This window comes from Macaca mulatta, chromosome 13 (genome assembly GCF_049350105.2).
Source record: "Macaca mulatta isolate MMU2019108-1 chromosome 13, T2T-MMU8v2.0, whole genome shotgun sequence".
Taxonomy (NCBI): Eukaryota; Metazoa; Chordata; class Mammalia; order Primates; family Cercopithecidae; genus Macaca; species Macaca mulatta.
The window spans coordinates 7734576-7755292 of record NC_133418.1 but is presented as its reverse complement, the minus strand read 5'-3'; the positions used below and the strand labels follow the sequence as shown (position 1 = coordinate 7755292).

The window sequence follows — 20717 nt, the reverse complement described above, 5'->3', positions numbered from 1 at the left end:
ATGGACGCCCTTGAATGCCAGCCTTAGGAATTTGGATTTTGTTTGAGAAGCAATAGGAGGTTATTGTAGATCCTTGAGAAAAAAAAAAAAAAAGTATGATTTAGTGATGTGTGGAAAGTGGGTACTTCAAACTGATTTCTTCAGCTGTGAAGTGCCGAAAAAATGACCCTAAAGCATACCAGGCAGTGGGCCTGTACTAAATGTATTAAATTCTGCCCTTCTGTTAATGCTCCTGCTGGGAAGTTTCAGTGTGAATTTTCCCATGTGCAGCTGTGTTTTGGCTACAGACAGACTTCCGTGTTCTCTCACATATGAGATGTGAGCGGTAGAAGGCTCTGGATGGTGGCAGCGAGGAGAACTAGCGTGAAACGCAGTGGTGGGGCCAGCCTGAGGGGTGTGTTCTACCGTGTGTGTGTGTGTGTGTGTGTGCGCGCGCGCCCTCTCCTAATGTGCGCCCTTTCTGCAAGAGGCCCCTTCAGCACCCGTTCCTATTTACTGTGCCCCATTTCTCTAGGGAAGCTGAGGCACAGGTGAAGGCACTGACTTAATGAGAGAAAAGGGGGTTGGGGGAGACAAAATTAGAAGCCATTGATTTTTGCCACCAAAGTAGCTTTCAGGCGGTCTCAGCTAATCTCAGGGGAGGTGAGGGATCCCCTTGGCCGAGAAGCTGTTCTGTGTCCCACTGTCCTGCTTTCTCTGACCATGGGAGGACACCTACCACTGCCACATGCACCGGGCACGCTCCATAGGTTTCCCATGTTCCCGTTCTCTGGAGAAGCTAAATAAAGCGAGGTCATGATTTACATAGAACTCAGAGCAAAAACGTTGTCTTTCTCCTCATTTGCATATTTCTCTGGAGCCTCTGGTTCTGTTGGTGGCATGAAAACAAGCAAAGAAAAAAGTCATGTCAGAGACCAGAATCTGTGTCAGGGCCAGGGGGGTCCCCCCTTCCCCACCTACACTCCAGGATGGGCTTCTGCATCCTCACAGCCCAGGGAAGGGGCCTTCATCCTCCTTCTGGCCTTCACTGAAATTTTCCTGCTTCTCCAAGTCACCAGCCACCCTGTGCCAGTCTGCCCTGAAGGGCAGTTGGTCCCATCTGGTTTCGGGCAACCAGCAAGATGTCCCCAGTCCATGTCATAGCTCTGGTTGCCCGATCCCCATGCTCTGTGGCCAATTCCTTTTGGCCCCAGGCCCCTCTGGTCCATCAGAGGCTTCCCATTTCCCTGAGCTGTGCCCCGGACTCAGCCAGGGCCCCTGCATCTATGATTCTTGTTCCCCCTCTGAAATCCTCAATGCCTGGGGTGAGGCCAAGAGCCCTGAGGTCTGCTCTTTTTTTTTTTTTTTTTTTTGAGACGGAGTCTCGCTCTGTCGCCCAGGCTGCAGTGCAGTGGCGCGATCTCTGCTCACTGCAAGCTCCACCTCCTGGGTTTACACCATTCTCCTGCCTCAGCCTCTCGAATAGCTGGGACTACAGGCGCCCACCAATATGCCCGGCTTATTTTTTGTATTTTTAGTAGAGACAGGGTTTCACCACGTTGGCCAGGATGATCTCGATCTCATGACCTTGTGATCCGCCCACCTCTGCCTCCCAAAGTGCTGGGCCTCCCAAAGTTACAGGCGTGAGCCATCACACCCAGCCAAGTTCTGCTCTTAATACAGGCCTCACTGTTGAAAAACAAACCTGATACTTCAAAGGAACCTTTTCAATTTATTATGTTAAACTGTTTTTTCTCTGGCAACAGACTCAATTTGCTCTAGACTTAAACTGATCAAGCTTGAAGTATGGAGCCTAAGCAGTGTCTTCTTACTCTAGCCTTGTATCTGGTCTCCCCTGAAACAACGGATGACACAAATTCGAAAGGTGGAAGGCCACAGGGAAGAAAAAAACATATCACCTTAGCCAACATATTTTCCCCATTTCACTTAGAGTCACAAATTGAAAATACTCTGGCTAAAATTCTCTTATTCTCAATACATCTTTTTTTGTCTTACTAATCATAATACTGGATAAATTGACTTTTTTTAGACATCGGCATTTAATCCCTGTAAAATTATTGGATTGGTCCTTTATTTATTTATTTATTTTTCCGAGACATAGATTCTTAGAGACACAACTGAAAACTACAGACCTCTTCAAGGAACAATATGCATCGACACATTTCCCATCCATTTCAGGGCATTCCCTAGCTATCCCCACACCTTCAGTCCCAGAGCCAACCTGTAGGCCACAGTTCCAAACCAGTGACTTTCTTGCGTTGCTCTAAGTCAGCAAAACTGCTTGCGGGAAAGTGTTCCATCTCACCTCCATGTCCGAAATATTTCTAGCAAAGTGTGATGGAAGCAGGTTGGAGATAGACTGACCCAGTCAGGCTGCCAGAGATACACAAGTCCCTCTGAAATAGATCTATATGCAAAACAAGCCATCTTCCCAAGGTCATTGCTCCTACCACCAAATAACTACAGCCTACCTGCCCTCAACACATAAATCGTGTGTTCATTGTTTGGGATTGCAGGTTCCACTTAGTCCCCTCTTCAGATCTTCACAAAGGTTTAAGTCTCACCAAAAAAAAACAAGGGATTTATGCTCAGGGCCTCTAAACTATTCTCTAGTTAAGTTTTAGAGAATGTCAAGTTTACATATGTACATATAATTATAAAATATATATATATATACTAACACTCAAAAGTACTAGGAAATGGGTTCTAATGAGGCACAATGCTTTCGTTATTTTTTCAAAGACACTTGAAAGTGCTGCAAGGACATTTAGTGCCACGGGCAGGTAAGGACAGCGTCATCCAGGCATCCTGAGTGCCACATGGGGCTGTGACACACACTTAATGCTTCCATTTTCCCTTTGCTTCCGGCCCATTCGTTTTCTGCTCATACCCTTAGAGGAGTTAAGTCGAGATGAAAACAGCCAGGCCCCTGTTAAGTGAGCCCGTAATGAAAGATGTTTTGTTTGTCGCCGCTTTCCTGCTTTCAGGCTGAACCGGCATCCTCTAACAAGTGGCAGCTGGATAAATGGCTGAACAAAGTTAATCCCCACAAGCCTCCTATTCTGATCCAAAACGAAAGCCACGGGCCAGAGAGCAATCAGTACTACAACCCGGTGAAAGAGGACGTCCAGGACTGTGGGAAAGTCCCCGACGTCTGCCAGCCCAGCCTGAGGGAGAAGGAGGTCAAGAGCACCTGCAAGGAGGAGCAGAGGCCGAGGACAGCCAACAAGGCCCCTGGGAGTAAAGGCGTGAAGCAGAAGTCCCCGCCTGCGGCCGTGGCCGTGGCTGTGAGCGCAGCCGCCCCGCCGCCCGCAGTGCCCTGTGCGCCCGCGGAGAACGCACCTGCGCCCGCCCGGAGGTCGGCGGGCAAGAAGCCCACCAGGCGCGCGGAGAGGACCTCAGCCGGGGACGGCGCCAACCTCCACCGGCCCGAGGAGCCCGCGGCCCCGGACGCACTGGGCGCAAGCGTGGTGGTCCCCCCGGAGCCCACCAAAACCAGGCCCTGTGGCAACAACAGAGCGAGCCACCGCAAGGAGCTGCGCTCCTCCGTGACCTGCGAGAAGCGCCGCACGCGGGGGCTGAGCAGGATCGTCCCCAAATCCAAGGAGTTCATTGAGACAGAGTCGTCATCGTCGTCCTCCTCCTCGGACTCCGACCTGGAGTCCGAGCAGGAGGAGTACCCTCTGTCCAAAGCACAGACCGTGGCTGCCTCTGCCTCCTCCGGGAATGATCAGAGGCTGAAGGAGGCCGCTGCCAACGGGGGCAATGGTCCCAGAGCCCCTGTAGGCTCCATCAACGCCAGGACCACCAGTGACATCGCCAAGGAGCTGGAGGAGCAGTTCTACACCCTGGTCCCCTTTGGCCGGAACGAACTTCTCTCCCCTCTAAAGGACAGTGATGAGGTCAGGTCTCTCTGGGTCAAAATCGACCTGACCCTCCTGTCCAGGATCCCAGAGCACCTGCCGCAGGAACCAGGGGTCTTGAGCGCCCCTGCCACCAAGGACTCTGAGAGCGCAGTGCCCAGCCACACCTCAGACACACCTGCAGAAAAGGCTTTGCCAAAATCCAAGAGGAAACGCAAGGTAGGCCTGGGGCTGGGACTGGGGTGCGGGGGGTGGGGAGACGTGGAGGGGAAGGGGCTATCTCTTAACTTGTGGGTACTTGGGTAGAGCACCCATAGGCTGCTGTTAGGGACTGTAGGCTGCCGCAGGAATTTTGTGTGTCCTTACCTAACACACACTTCTAGGGTACTTTCTATATCCAGACACTGTTGTAAGCATTTAACATCTAACTTGGCTGAGTCCTTAGAACTGCTCAGTGAGGAAAGTACCATTATTATCCTTTTTTTCTGAGAGGGAGTCTCGCTGTGTCGCCCAAGCAGGAGTACAATGGCACGATCTCGGCTCACTGCAACCTTTGCCTCCCAGGTTCAGGCGATTCTCCAACCTCAGCTTCCCAAGTATCTGGGATTACAGGCGTCCACCACCATGCCCAGCTAATTTTTTTGTGTTTTTAGTAAAGACAGGGTTTCACCATGTTGGCCAGGCTGGTCTCGAACTCCTGACCTCAGGTGATCTGCCTGCCTCAGCCTCCCAATGTGCTGGGATGACAGGCATGAGCCACCACGCCCGGCCTATTATCCCTATTTTATAGTTATAGGTAATTAAGCCTTATCCCACTGCATGTCAGAATGGGAAATATGTATCAAGTGTGTGCACACACAGCTGGATGTAGGCTCTGTGAGAAAGCTAAACACATGAGAACCCCACTCTTTGCCTGGAGGAATGGGGTGACATTGATGGTGGGATCACTCATTGACCCAAGAGGCCAGTGGCCTCATGAAGTTCAAGGCTGTGGCAGGTGAAAATGAACACAGCAGACCCTAATGCAGCATCAGAACCAGCAGCTGTTGCTTCCGTTAGCATTGGTCAAGGAGGGCTTCATGGTGGAGGGGCCCTGAAAACAGGGCTCTATAGAGGAGGGACATTTGAATACGTCCAGGCTCGGGGATGGAAGCGGTGAGGCCAGGGAGTAAGAAGGGCAGCACAAGGACAGGGAGAGCTGGGGGGCATCTCTGGCAGCAGACACTGAACGTGTAGCCCATTTCGAAGAAGGTTTTTGCGCAAGGGAGTACCTTAATCATCCATTAAAGCCAATTTTGAGGATTTTTAACCCCTCCTGTTACTGCGTATTCAAAAGCAATTTTTACCACAGTGAAAAATACAATGGGTGACAGACCAAGATTGCAATATGCATGGATGGCTCCAAATTCAGGACAAAGTTTTCAGTAACAGCTCACAGGTCTATAGGTCCCCATGGCAGATGCTGCTCTAGGCACTTTATACATGTTAAATCATTTCATCCTTATAACTTTATGAGGCAAATATTATTGTCATACCCACTTACGGAGAGGGAACAGAGGCTCAGAGAGCCTAAAGCAGCTTTGCCCAAGGTTACATAGGTGCTCAGGGGCTGAGCCAGGAATGAACCCAGGCTGTCTGCCTTCAGAGCGTCACAATAAGAAATCAGTCTGAGGTTTGTATATTTTACAGTTTTCTGAAGGCAGTCTAGTCTATCAACAGAAAAGTTAGACTGGACACATATGTTTCACAGCTATTTCGAATCCCTCATTGAGAAGGGGACTAAGGAGAACGCCTTGTTACCTTGTCCTGGCTACAGTGAATATATTCCTTGCTTTGTAAGTGTGCGTGGAGGAGGCATGCAGTCTCCTTTTTATGACAATCATCTTTGTGACCTAAGGGCACCTATGACCAGAGAAATTTATTCTAAAGTACCAGGCTGGGTACAGTGGCTCACACCTCTAATCCTAGCACTTTGGGAGGTCGAGGTGGGCAGATTGCCTGAGCTCAGGAGATCGAGACCAGCCTGGGCAACATGGTGAAATCCCATCTCCACTAAAATACAAAACATTAGCCGGACATGATGGTGCGCACCTGTAGTCCCAACTACTCAGGAGGCTGAGGCAGGAGAATCACTTGAACCTGGGAGGTGGAGGTTGCAGTGAGCCAAGATCATGCCACTGCACTCCAGCCTGGTCAACAGAGCAAGACTCCATCTCAAAGAAATAAATAAATAAAATAAAAAATAAAGTACCAAAGGATGTGTTTCTTCACATAGTATTAATAACATTAAGTAATTTATGCCTATAAAGTAGAATTTGAAGCCCTTGCAAGAAAGTTCATGAAAAGAAATATCTTCAAGGGGCAGCTTTTTACTTTTCCTTGGTATGGATGCAAAGAAAAAAACAATTTTTTTTTTTTTTTGAGATGGAGTTTCGCTCTTGTTGCCCAGGCTGCAGTGCAGTGATGCTCCACCATCTTGGCTCACTGCAACCTCCACCTCCCGGGTTCAAGTGATTCTCCTGCCTCAGCCTCCCAAGTAGCTGGGATTGCAGGCATGCGCCACCATGCCCAGCTAATTTTGTATTTTTAGTAGAGACAGGTTTCACCATGTTGGTCAGGCTGGTCTCGAACTCCTGACCTCAGGTGATCCGCCTGCCTCGGCCTCCCAAAGTGCTGGGATTATAGGAGTGAGCCACTGTGCCCAGCCAGCAAAGATGATTTTATAAAGAGACCCCAACATAGTTTCCACCCAGCACTGGCCATTATGAGCCTACAGTGGGCGCCCTTAGTTGGTCCCCATTGCCCTGAGAGTACTCACATATAATGGAAATTGTGTGGATTTTCACACCAAAGTGACCTGACCTCAAATCCCGTCTTTACCATTTACCTCCTGCAGGGCCAGCTTTTCATGGGCCCCATGCATGGGACCACACTGGTGTGCATCACCCAGGGCACCTTGGAGTTGAATGCTTGTGGCTGCCATCTTAAAATTTTTCCTGTAATCTTTGAATTTGTGATGTTGCAAATTGATGGTACATGTGCAGGGGCATATGGAGCTTTGACTCACTGTGTTCCCACCTCCTGCCTGTTTCTGCAGGGCAGGTTCTGCCTGCACTTCTGCCTCCTGGCACCCTGGGCCCTAGGCAGCCTCCCACTTCCTGTCTGAGCCCAGGGACCATTGCTGCCCTTGCCCCAAGAAGGGGCCTAGGTGCAGGCACAGGAAGGATCTTGCCCATCCCTGATCCAGGTAGTAAGACATTCCAAAGAGGGTCTTGCAATCCCTGGGGGTTGCCCATTGCTGTGGGTTATTGGGGAAATGCCTGACGACTCGGACACCACGGTAGGGCCTCTGATTGGCAGGAGGGGAATGCACGCCCACACTGGTGGGCCACACACATATGCCTCATCCCAAGGCAGACAGGGCCCTTGAGAAGCTACCCTCGCCCCCACTCCAGGTATCCCCATGCCCAGAGAAGTACAACGTGTATAGCAAATTCTGTAGACACCTCCATGACAGAGATTGTGAAAGAAAGGAAAATGTTTTCTATTTGAGGGCTTTATAGCATCACTCTTTTCCTGCTTTTTGAACAAGGGGCCCAGCATTTTCATTTTGCACTAGACCCAGAAAGTTATATATGGTCCTTGGCCTCCTGGGTGACCTTAATCAGGTGACCTTACTTTCTCTGAACATCAGTTTCTCCATCTAGAAAATGCTGACATCGGGGCTGGCCATGGTGGCTCACGCCTATAATCCCAGCACTTTGGGAGGCCAAGGTGGGCGGATCACAAGGTCAAGAGATTGAGACCATCCTGGCCAACAAAAATACAAAAAAAAAAACTGAAAATACAAAAATAGCTGGATGTGGTGGCACGCACCTGTAATCCCAGCTACTCAGGAGGCTGAGGCAGGAGAATCACTTCAACCCGGGAGGCGGAGGTCGCACTGAGCTGAGAGCATGCCATTGCATGACAGCCTGGCAACAGAATGAGACTTCATCTCAAAAAAAAAAAAAAGAAAAGAAAATGCTGACATCTTCGCAGAGGTGCTGTCAGATTCACACAATATGTTCAAACAATGCAAGTCAGTAATACATAGCAGCTCATTTTCTTCCCTACCCACTGTTCCTCCTGTTTTTCTCTATACACCCTGTCTTCCTTACTACTTGCTGGTACTGAATCTTTGTTGAGTGTAGGAATCAATCTATCAATTAATCATCTGGGAATGCGTGTGGCTACTGCCTCTGGGATGGATGGCTAAATGAATAGGCTGATGGAAATATACACATATATGAAATATGCAGAGATAGACATTGGTAATATATAGACAGATTGGAGATACATAAAGCCATCCAGGCATACAGAGTTTACTAGAGAGAGGTGCAGAAAGATGTACATAAAATTCCATAATATTCTGTGTTTAAATAGTTGTATTACTGGCCGGGCGCAGTGGCTCAAGCCTGTAATCCCAGCACTTTGGGAGGCCAAGACGGGCGGATCACGAGGTCAGGAGATCAAGACGATCCTGGCTAACACGGTGAAACCCCGTCTCTACTAAAAAAAAAAAAATACAAAAAACTAGCCGGGCGTGGTGGCGGCGCCTGTAGTCCCAGCCTCTCGGGAGGCTGAGGCAGGAGAATGGCATGAACCTGGAAGGTGGAGCTTGCAGTGAGCCGAGATCACACCGCTGCACTCCAGCCTGGGCGACAGAGCGAGACTCCGTCTCCAAAAAAAAAAAAAGAAAAAGAAAAAAAAATAGTTGTATTACTTATGGCCATTTTTATTTTAACTTAAGAAACTTCATTTACACTAAGCCTGACACCGGGCTGTACTCATAAAATCTAAGGAATCATCATTAAACACAGACACGAGAGAAATGAAAGAACATTTCCATAGTGCTCGTTACCTGGTATTCTGGGCACTAGTACCCCCGTACTGGGTGCTGGAGATGGGCCAACATGACCCCGTAGACCTGACTGACAAACCTGTGGAGTCTCGCCCTGCTGGAGCCCTGGAGCTAAGGACCGAGATCTCGGAGCTTTGGTTTGGGCCTTCCATGGGGGCACTATTACAGTGTGGGCATCTGGGAGCCCCTGTGGCAGAGGCTGTGTGGCAAAATTCCAGCCAAAGCGAGAAGGTCAGAGTCTTTCTTTGGTGCTGGCGCTTGTCTCCTGCAAAACAAGGCAGACAGCCCTGAGGATACCATACTAGGTTCCTGTTAGCTCATGGAAAATGGTACTTTCCGAATATATTTGTGTTGCACCTTAACCCATATCTAAAGTTAAACACAGGCTGGCCTGTTCGCTCACACCTGTAATCCCAGCACTTTGGGAGGCCAAGGTGGGAGGATCACTTGAGCCCAGGAGTTTGAGATCAGCCTGAGCAACATGGCAAAACCCCATCTCTACAAAAAAAGACAAAAATTTAGCCAGGCATGGTGGCACGCACTTGCAGGCCCAGCTGCTTGGAAGGCTGAGGCAGGAGAATCACTTGAGCCTGGGAGGTCGAGGCTGCAGTGAGCCATAATCGCACCACTGCGTTCCAGCCTGGGTGACAGAGCAAGACTCTATCTCTAAATAAATAAATAAAATTAAACCCAATCATGGCAACAAGGATCCAATCAAAGTACTGTTTTAGAAAAAGGTGCTTTATGGATTCTAAGATGTCATGGGATAGTAATTGAAAACTAGAATTAAGGCATCAAGAGATAATAGCTTCTGGTTGCAGTTCACAAAAGGCAATTCTTTTTTTTTTTTTTTTTTTTTGAGATGGAGTCTCACTCTGTCACCAGGCTGGAGTGCAGTGGTGTGATCTTGGCTCACTGCAATCTCTGCCTCCCGGGTTCAAGCGATTCTTCTGCCTCAGCCTCCCGAGTACCTGGGACTACAGGCGCCCACCACCACACCTGGCTAATTTTTTGTATTTTAGTAGAGATGGGGTTTCACCATGTTGGCCAGAATGGTGTCGATCTCCTGACCTCGTGATCTGCCTGCCCTGGCCTCCCAAAGTGCCAGGATTACAGGCATGAGCCACCGCGCCTGGCCAAGGCAAGAATTTTTAAAGCAGAAAAGTCCAAGCTTGCCACTGACCTTATGGCATGAATCCCAGAGAACACACACTTGCTGTACTTTATTCCGATACCAAGAAATGCCAAGGTGAGTGCCACTGGAGCTGCAGTGGGAACTCAGACCAGGGCCGCTTTGGAGGACTAAATCCTAGGCCCGTTGATGGCAGAGCAGCTGTCAGAATTCAAAATGTTGAATCATGGCGTCGTGCCTCTCCTCTCCATCAGCTGTCGATTGTAAAACCGACAGATTTCATCCTTGCTTGTTGAGGAGCTAATGGGGAAGCTATGGCAGGGGCACAGCTGCTCAGGTTATGCTTCGGGGAAGCCAGGTGAGTGGGGCTCCCAGGAGGCCTTGCTCTGTGGAAGTCGGCGCCTGGGAACTCTTGAAATCCAGTGCTGATTGACTTTATTCCCATACAGTGTGACAACGAAGACGACTACAGGGAGATCAAGAAGGCCCAGGGAGAGAAAGACAGCTCTTCAAGACTGGCCACCTCCACCGGTAATACTTTGTCTGCAAACCACTGCAACATGAACATCAACAGGTACGTGCATTCCCTCCAAAGTGGAAGTGAGCTGGAGAGATCTGTGGGTCTGAAAGTCACCTGCTGGGTTGGAGGAGGGTTGGATTTTTTGAGGACTACTCTGGTCTAGGTCTGCAGACTTGCTTCCCTCCTTTAACCCAAGTCTTATCATTATGACTACATGTGCCCCATACTATAGCTCCAGATACTCATGCAAGGTACTTCTCCATAACCAAAGACCAGATACTAGTTACACACAGCTCTGCACTCCCCAAGACATGCCCTTCTCCCAAAAAACTTAATAACTGAATTTCTAATCAATATTTTAATGGTAACCACTAAACTCGTAAGAACACTAAGCTTATTACGCAGATGAAGAAATACACACTTGGAGCTGAATCTCCATGTGCAGCACCTAAAGCAATTAATTGGATATAGACTAAAATTGTGGCCTTAGAAGGGTCCGTGCTCCCAAGGTTAAATGGCCACCCAGACACTCCTCTCAAGAGGTTCCAGATGGACCCACCCAGCACTGACTCCCCTCTTTGATGAATGGCTTACAAGCAAGGCAAAATCCCAGGTATTTATTAGAAACGAGTAGCTTATCATCAGTCATAGAAGCGCTTTCCATTTTGAAATACCACAGCACAGAGGCCACTTTTCCTCTCTAAGACACCCCTCGCCCTCTCTGACCGTATACATAGAATTTTAAAGGGAGATGAATGTCTCAGCACAACACATAAAAATGTAAACTGAAAGGTTAGGAAAAGATGTAGAGCGGTGCTAAACCTTGGCGAGGAAATTGGAGAGCGAGGGTGCACACACACAGGCCCACTGCAGTGCCGGAATCACCTTGGAAGGCGAGGGCTCCTGTGGGTCTGAACGGGAGGGAGGGTTGCCCCTGCACGCTGCCCACTCCTCGGTCCTCTGTGCAGGGTGGATGCCAGCCCAAAATATTGAGAAAGGGGAAATGGGGAAAATGTGGTACCCAGATATTTTTAAATGTGCGATACCGTTTAGTGCGTGTTAATACACTAAATGATCTAGCTGATCTGGTGGCTTCCATAATTTCTAAGCAGTGAGGAATATAAACTGTGTGTCTGCACAACTGCAATATGATAGGAAAATAGCTGTGATTTGGCCGGGTGCAGTGGCTCATGCCTGTGATCCCAGCACTTTGGGAGGCTGAGGGAGACGGATCATGAGGTCAGGAGTTCAAGACCAGCCTGGCCAATATGGTGAAACCCCGTCTCTACTAAAAATATAAAAAAATTAGCCGGGTGTGGTGGCACACTCCTGTAGTCCCAGCTATTCGGGAGGCTGAGGCCAGAGAATCGCTCAAACCCGGGAAGCGGAGGTTGCAGTGAGCTGAGATTGCACCACGGCACTCCAGCCTGGGTGACAGACAGGCTCCATCTCAAAAAAGAAAAGAAAAAAAGAAAATAGCTGTGATTTATACCGGTGACACAGTCACAGGTGTTGATACTACTGCTCCTGCTAAACCATGACTCTGGTTTCATACCTTTACTCATAGTTGAAGGAAATGTTCTATTACAGTGAGAGGTCAGTGAAAATGAAGAGGTCACTTCTCCATTCAAGTTCTTGAACCCCAGGTTAAAAAAAACTCTTGCTCTAGAGACTTAGTCTGGCAGAGCCTCCTAGTTTTGATGGTTTTATTTATGTTAAGTAGTGACACAATGCAGATAAAATGCTTAGAGTTCTTTCTGGGAAAGGTGGTCTGTGTACCTCTGGAACTGTGATTGCTACTATCAGGTTTTACCAGTGCTGCACAGCAGTCCCAGAGACGGGGATTGCCAATTTCTTTTTTTTTTTTTTTTTTTTTTTTTTTTTTTTTTTTGAGACGGAGTCTCACGCTGTTGCCCAGGCTGGAGTGCAGTGGCACGATCTCGGCTCACTGCAAGCTCCGCCTCCCAGGTTCCCGCCATTCTCCTGCCTCAGCCTCCTGAGTAGCTGGGACTACAGGCGCCCGCCACCGCGCCCGGCTAATTTTTTGTATTTTTAGTAGAGACGGGGTTTCACTGTGGTCTCGATCTCCTGACCTTGTGATCCGCCCGCCTCGGCCTCCCAAAGTGCTGGGATTACAGGCTTGAGCCACCGCGCCCGGCCAAGGGATTGCCAATTTCAAAGAGGAGCTCCCAAGAAAGTTTCTTTGGTCAACTTGAATATATATATTTATAAACTTGCAATGATGAAAAACCGACAATCATGATGTCCATGATAATATTTAATGTCACAGTTTTGTTTTTCTTGCACTGTGAAAATCATGAAGTACGTCAAATTATAGAGACTGAGGAAAAGGTCTTTCTTCACTCACATTTCGACAAACAATTATAGTCAGGCAGTTCACATTATCTTCAACATCAGCATCTTTGCCATCGCTAGATGAGTAACTTTTGATTCTCCCAAAGCACTTTTGCATAACACAGCCTCTATGTTGTTAGACACACAGTGCTTTTGGAACCAGAAATCTATCACCAGAAATTCTATCCCCACATGTATCCATTTGCATAACATTCAGAACCTTGGTCTTGTCATTTGTTCTAGAGGCCTGTGTTTGTAATCTCTCCACTGTGACCACCAGCTAAGGAAATTGCTTTTCGAAGTGACTTTAATGGCTTGTTTGCGGTGATAACGAACACGTGCAATTAAAAGAGCCCAACCCCAAGAATAATGAGTCAATCTTTGTTAGATGACTTTACCATGTTTTAACTGGCTCTACCAGGTGACCTCTATAAGTATTCTAAATGAGCGATGACTGAGTTCATTTCAGACTAATCTGTCTTCCCCAAAGAATACTATAAGGAATAGAGCCCTAACAATGTAATATACATTGCAAACTCAAATGTAAGTGAATCCCTCTTCACTGATGGTTGATTTTGGAGAACATTATATTCAAGCACAGACAGTAGTTTTGAAGGTGAAATAAGGAGTTAGGAATCAGAAACTGTAACTTCTACTCACCGTATTTGTTTATTTAGGAGACAGAGTCTTATTCTGTCTCCCAGGCTGGAGTGCAGTGGTGCAATCTCGCCTCACTGCAACATCCACCTCCCTCAAGTGATTCCCCTGCTCCTGAGTAGCTGTGATTATAGGCATGCACCACCACACCTGGCTAATTTTTTTTTTTTTTTTTTTTTTTTTTTTTTTTTTTTTGAGGTGGAGTCTTGCTCTGTCCCCCAGGCTGGAGTGCAGTGGCGCGATCTTGGCTCACTGCAAACTCCTCCTCCTGGGTTGACACCATTCTCCTGCCTCAGCCTCCCAAGTAGTTGGGACTACAGGTGCCCGCCACCATGCCTGGCTAATTTTTTGTATTTTTTTAGCAGAGACGGGTTTTCACCATGTTAGCCAGGATGGTCTCGATCTCCTGACCTTGTGATCCGCCCGCCTCGGCCTCCCATAGTGTTGGGATTACAGGCGTGAGCCCCTGCGCCCAGCCAATTTTTGTATTTTTAGTACAAATAGGGTTTCACCATGTTGGCCAGGCTGATCTCAAACTCCAGACCTCAAGTGATCTGCCCACCTTGGCCTCCCAAAGTGCTGGGATTACAGGCATGAGCCACCACACCCAGCCTCCTACTCACTGTTTTTATATTCTAGGTTTAATCTGATCAATCCCTGTTTAAGTCATAAACTCAGATATTAAGAATTGGCTTTACACATTGCAGGTTGTTCTCTGGTTTTATTATTTTCTATATAATATTTAGTATAAGCTCAGATGAGATAGCAAAAGTCTTTTTAGAAATGTAGAATTCAGACTGGGTGCGGTGGCTCACGCCTATAATCCCAGCACTTTGGGAGGCCGAGGCGGGTGGATCACCTGAGGTTAGAAGTTCAAGACCAGCCTGGCTGACATGGTGAAATCCCATCTCTACTAAAAATAAAAACATTAGCCAGACATGGTGGCAGGCGCCTGTAATCCCAGCTACTCGGGAGGCTGAGGCAGGAAAATCACTTGAACCCAGGAGGCGGAGGTTGCAGTGAGCCGAGATCACGCCATTGTACTCCAGCCTGGGTGACAAGAGTGAAACTCCGTCTCAAAAAAATAAAAAATAAAAAGAAATGTAGAATTTGGCTGGGCACAATGGCTCATGTCTGTAATCCCAGCACTTTGGGAGGCCGAGGCACCTTGAATCCAGGAGTTCGAGACCAGCTTGGGCAACATGGTGAAACCCCATCTCTACAAAAAATATGAAAAATTAGCCAGATGTGGTGATGCATACCTGTAGTCCCTGCTACTCAGGGGACTGAGGTGGGAGGATTGCTTGAGCCCAGGAGGTTAGGGCTACAGTGAGCCAAGATCCTGCCACTGCTCTCCAGCCTGGGTAACAGAGCCAGACCCTGTCTCAAGAAGAGAAAGAAATGTAGAATTCATTTATTGTTGTTGACTGACCTTCCCACTGCTTGCTCCTTATGCTTGTTAGGAAAACAGTAAGTTGTTTTCTGGGTATTTTGAGATCCTTGGATAAAGGACTTGGAAAATGAAAGTGTTACTAGTCTTAGTTGCGTTCTTTGGTGCCGGCTCCAGAATTACTATCATCCTGATGGGGAGAGAAAAGAAACAGTGAGTGAGACTTGCTTCTTGTTTGTTATGATCCTAATGCCATTAACTTGTTTCCTGGTATAATAATTCCCAAGAAGCTTCTCCCAGCAACAGGTCCCAGTTGGGTGGTTTGGGTCATAGGAAAACATTTACCTTTCCCTGTGCAGACTCTGTGACATTCCATTACTGTCATTTCCTTTTTCAGTGTGGCAATACCAATAAATAAAAATGAAAAAATGCTTCGGTCGCCCATCTCACCCCTCTCCGATGCATCTAAACACAAATACACCAGCGAGGACTTAACTTCTTCCAGCCGACCTAATGGCAACAGTTTGTTCACTTCAGCCTCTTCCAGCAAAAAGCCTAAGGCCGACAGCCAGCTGCAGCCTCACGGCGGAGACCTCACGGTTCGTTGATGCTCTCTCTTCCTTTCCAACTAAAACCAAAATGAGGGGTGGGGCACAGTGGCTCACACCTGTAATCCCAGCACTTTGGGAGGCCAAGACGGGTGGATCACGAGGTCAGCAGATCGAGACCATCCTGGCTGGCACAGTGAAACCTCGTCTCTACTAAAAATACAAAAAATTAGCCGGGCATGGTGGTGGGTGCCTGTAGTCTCAGCTACTTGGGAGGCTGAGGCAGGAGAATGGCATGAACCTGGGAACTGGAGCTTGCAGTGAGCCAAGATCGCGCCATTGCACTCCAGCCCGGGCAACAGAGCGAGACCCTGTCTCAAAAAAAAAAAAAAATAGAAACTGAGCACCCCCAAGCTCTGTCTCTAACCTAGCACAGTCTAAACACATGCTTGAGGTCCCCTTGAGAATTCCTGAATGCCACCCGCTTCTAGGAAGACCCAGCAAAAGACATCCCCCCTCACCCTCCCAACAGAGAGCGGGGAAGAGGAACCGAGGGAGAATTCTAAGCCTCTGTTGCTTAGGCAGGATTTTATTTTTCTGTCTGAAAAGACAAGACCTCAAAGTAATACCATCCCGGGACAAAGTAAATTAGGAGTTTGAACCAACCAACCTTTCTATTGGGAAAAATGTCTGAGCCCAGGGCAGAGTTAAATCTGGGATTGAAAACCCCACACTGAAAGCTACAGGGCCCGCACTTGGCCCTCACTGGCCAGTGTTGCAGCCACAGTGGGGGAACTCCCCCGCTACCCCTTTTCCAGTGATCTCAAGGGTGATTCCAGCACGCCCCAGGGGAAGAGCAGGGGACTTGGGTTCACAGTCTGACCTCACCTCTTAGCTACAGTGTGATCTTGGGCCAGTTACTTAATCTCTCTGCTCCTGTTTCTTTACCTGCAATATTTTAAAAGAGACAATATTATGAAAAGATCCCCACTGGGCATGATGGCTCATGCCTGTCATCCCAGCACTTTGAGAGGCTGAGGCGGGCGAATCACTTGAGGTCAGAAGTTCAAGACCGGCCTGGCCAACATGGTGAAACCCTGTCTCTACTAAAAATACAAAAATTAGCCAGGCATGGTGGCAGGCATCTGTAGTCCCAGCTGAGGCAGGAGAATTGCTTGAATCTGGAAGGCAGAGGATGCAGTGAGCTGAGATCCCACCACTGCACTCCAGCCTGGGTGACAGAGCGAGACTCTGTCTCAATGGAAAAAAACAAAAAAACTCCAACACCTAGGGACACCTATGCAACTAACACTGTATGTTAGTTCCTCTTCGCCTCCATGCCAGCCTCTTGACAGCCAGTGGCCCTGGACCCCTCATCCTCTCGGGAACATTAGTTACTTCCAAACCCTCTCCCATGGTAGTCACTGTGCCTATCAAAACCAGCTGGGTGGCCAGGCGTGGTGGCACACACCTGTAATCCCAGCTACTCAGGAGGCTGAGGCAGGAGAATCACTTGAACCTGGGAGGTGGAGGTTGCAATGAGCCAAGATCGCGCCACTGCACTCCAGCCTGGGTGACGGAGCGAGACTCCATCTCAAAAAAAAAAAGAACAGGACTCTGCAAAGAAGGATGAGGGAGGAAGCAGTGTGTAACACTTTATCCCATGAGTTAAAGATTGTTAAAAGTTGCTGGAAGTTCCCGCAAGAGCCTCAATCTTACAGCATCCTCAGGAAATTAACCTTCTTTTGTGCACCCTCACTTGGGAGCAGTGGTCTTTAATTCTAGACTGAAAGAATTGGGGAAGACCTATATTAGAAAAACATGGGGCCGGGCGCGGTGGCTCAAGCCTGTAATCCCAGCACTTTGGGAAGCCGAGATGGGCAGATCACGAGGTCAGGAGATCAAGACCATCCTGGCTAACACACGGTGAAACCCTGTCTCTACTAAAAAAAATACAAAAAAACTAGCCGGGCGAGGTGGCGGGCGCCTGTAGTCCCGACTACTCAGGAGGCTGAGGCAGGAGAATGGCATGAACCCGGGAGGCGGAGCTTGCAGTGAGCTGAGATCCAGCCACTGCACTCTAGCCTGGGCGACAGAGCAAGACTCTGTCTCAAAAAAAAAAAAAAAAAGAAAAATGTGGAACAAAAAGACACCAACTCAAGTTTTTTTTATTTGCCTGTAGATCTTTAAGTCATGAGCAACTATGATATACAGAGAACTGTAAACCAATTATAGATCTTATTTAGTTATTCTTCACCAAACAGGTGCTTATTTGGTAAGTACTTACTACGTGCTGGGCATCAGAGATGCAGTCACAATCCAGCAGATTCCATTTGTGCCTGAATGAAGCTTACAGTTAGCTGGGAGAGAGCCTCATACAGGGGATCGCACACATCCATGACTCAGCACCAGCGGTTTCAGTGCCAAAAAGGGAACTCACAAAGAACTAGGAGCTCTTAGAACAAAGAGGCTTGAATTAGTCCTAAGAGTGGCAAACTTTTTCTGCGAAGCAGGTTTTGACGTTTTGGACTGACCAATTACTTGTGGTGAGGCTGTCCTCTGCAACGTAGGATATTTGGCAGTGTCCCTGGCTTCCACCCAGTAGATCCTATGAGCACCCACTGGCAGTGGTGACAACTAAAAATGTCTCCAGGCATTATCAGTTTGCCCCCTGTTGAGAACTGCTGCTGTAAAAAATCAGATAAATAACCTAAGGGTTTATGGGCTGCACAGTCTCCATCCTGGCTACCCGACTCTGCCATTGTAGCAGGAAAACGGACGATAGATAAATGCATAGGCAGGATTCATTTCCAATAAAACTTTATTTACAAGAAAAGCCAGGTTTGACTCCCTGTCCATAGATGGCTGACCCCTAATGCGAGATCTGTAAAAGGCAAGTAGGCATATAGTAAGGGGCACAGAGCATTATAGGCAGAGGAAGCAGCCAGTGCAAAGGTCCCGAGAAAGAACCGGACACCAGCCCATGAGTCTGGGGCACAGAGGCCACAGGCGAAGAATGGCTGAGGGGCCACTTGACTGGGATCGCTCCTTTTACCAATAGCAAGCAGAGGCCACTGGAGGAGTTTAAGAACAATTTTTAAATGTTGACATCTGAGTTTCCTGGTCTTCTATAACAGTAGACTCTAACCTGTACAGTGTTACACGTAAAAGCAGTCCATATTTAAAGCAGCATTTGTATACATTCAATTTTAATTACTTCAGAGAAACCATTTGCATTTCCTAACCTCAGATGTGGTTTTATGATCCATGTGTTTAGCACACAGTAGGTGCCATGTAAATGTTTCTATCCTGAGTAATGTGATTTTTAAAACTTTTCCACAGACTAATGTGTTCCATATATATGTGTGTGTGTGTGTATATGTGTGTGTGTATATATGTGTATATGTGTGTGTATATATATGTGTGTGTGTGTATGTGTGTGTGTGTATATATGTGTGTGTATGTGTGTGTATATATATGTGTGTATATGTGTGTGTATATATGTGTTTATATATGTGTGTGTGTATATATATGTGTGTGTGTGTATATGTGTGTGTGTGTATATATGTGTGTGTGTATATATATGTGTGTGTGTGTATATGTGTGTGTGTGTGTGTATATATATATATGATGGACTTTTGTTCTTGTCGCCCAGGCTGGAGTGCAATGGTGCAGTCTCAGCTCACTGCAACCTCCACCTCCTGGGTTCAAGTGATTCTCCTGCCTCAGCCTCCCGAGTAGCTGGGATTACAGGCGCCCGCCACCACGCCCGGCTAAATTTTGTATTTTTAGTAGAGACGGGGATTTGCCATGTTGGCCAGGCTGGTCTTGAACTCCTGACCTCAGGTGATCCACCTGCCTTGGCCTCCCAAAGTGCTGGGATTACAGGTGAGAGCCACTGCACCTGGCCTAGAATTTATTTTTTAATAATTCCTAGTGATTCCCGTTGACTCCTTCTGGTCTTCACAGACAGTGACTTCACAGACTGTGAGCTGAGTGACTTATCTTTTGCAAGAGGCAGTGAAGGTGAATGGTTCTGAAAGCGTGGTTCCAGGATTGCGGGTGATTGCAGCATCCGCATCACTGGGAACCAGATGGAAGGGCAGATTCTAGGTCCCCACCCCAGCCCTGCTGAATCCCAGACTCTCAGTGCGGAGCCTGGCAATCTGTGTTTTCACCAGCCCCCTGGAGGATGCTGATTGATGAAAACTGAACTGGCCAGCCTCCGGTCTAGCGGACTGGGAACAGTAGGCGTCTAAACCCTAACCCCTGGCCTCCACCACAGTCACTGAGTGTGGACAAGTTGCTGAAACTCACCAAGCCTGTTTCTGGATCTGTGAGAGTGGGCGTCATGACTTCCCTTTGGATAGTGTCATGAGAATGACGGTTGAGAACGCAGGTAGAAGCCCTCGGCAAATACCTAGAAGGCAGGTATTTCTTTATTGAGACACAATCACCATCCATTCTAATACAGCACACAAAGATGTTCTGTAGAGCCAAAGATATTCTATGTATGTATGTATGTATGTATGTGATGGGCTGCTCGCTTCACCAGGTGGCCAATTTCTCAAAGACATGTGTTGTTTCTTGTTTAGAAAGCAGCTCACAACAATTCTGAAAACATTCCCCTCCACAAGTCACGACCGCAGACGGAGCCGTGGTCTCCAGGCTCCAACGGCCACAGGGACTGCAAGAGGCAGAAACTCATCTTCGATGATATGTAAGTTCAGACTTTTTTTAATATGGTGAGGGGTAAGACAGAATAGAAGCTGCTCAGGTGGAAGGGGCGTGGACACCTTGGTGTGGCCACCTTCAGCAACAGTGTGGCCTTTTTTTCCCCTGGTCATTTAAATGTCCCTCTTGAAGGGAATTGGAGCCTTAATTTTGAGTGCATGCCTGAGTCGTGGTGGGGTTTTTGGGTAGACAGAATAATCAGTGCTAACGGGGTTGGACATAGAAAACAAAGGCGAATAGCATTAATGAGTCTTACGCTTCTAAGCGCTTGTACTGTGGGTTGTTGGCGGTTTTATGCTACTAGAAAGAGAAGCATTGTTGTTGTTGTAAATTATAATAGGCAATGAATAATAGTGATTTACTCCTGAAAGCTTTTTTCCTCCAACTGCTATATTCTTTATAATAGTATAAATGATTCTTCTATAGGAAAAAAAATGCCATGATCCTTCACCCAATTCTAGCACTTTCAGTCTCACCCAAGTATAACTTCCATTCCCGGCATCATTTTAAAAGGAGGAAAAACAAGAGGAGAAGATGAATAAAAATAACATCCTGGAATGCTCTCGAGAGGCTGAAAATGACAAATGAGAAATGATCAAATGATGCTGAAAATTA

The 20717-nt window shown here is 47.7% G+C and overlaps 1 protein-coding gene across 4 annotated transcripts in view; it reads left to right on the top strand.

Annotated features, from left to right (window-relative positions):
• AFF3 (ALF transcription elongation factor 3) overlaps positions 1-20717 on the top strand; it is a 580285-nt gene that overhangs the window by 525764 nt on the left and 33804 nt on the right. For all 4 annotated transcript variants that reach the window (XM_077958872.1, XM_077958871.1, XM_077958869.1 and 1 more), the window contains 4 exons: positions 2988-4082; positions 10348-10472; positions 15218-15419; positions 19964-20088. In XM_077958872.1, the coding sequence (XP_077814998.1) occupies positions 2988-4082; positions 10348-10472; positions 15218-15419; positions 19964-20088 (1547 nt within the window). The remainder of the gene's footprint in view (positions 1-2987; positions 4083-10347; positions 10473-15217; positions 15420-19963; positions 20089-20717) is intronic.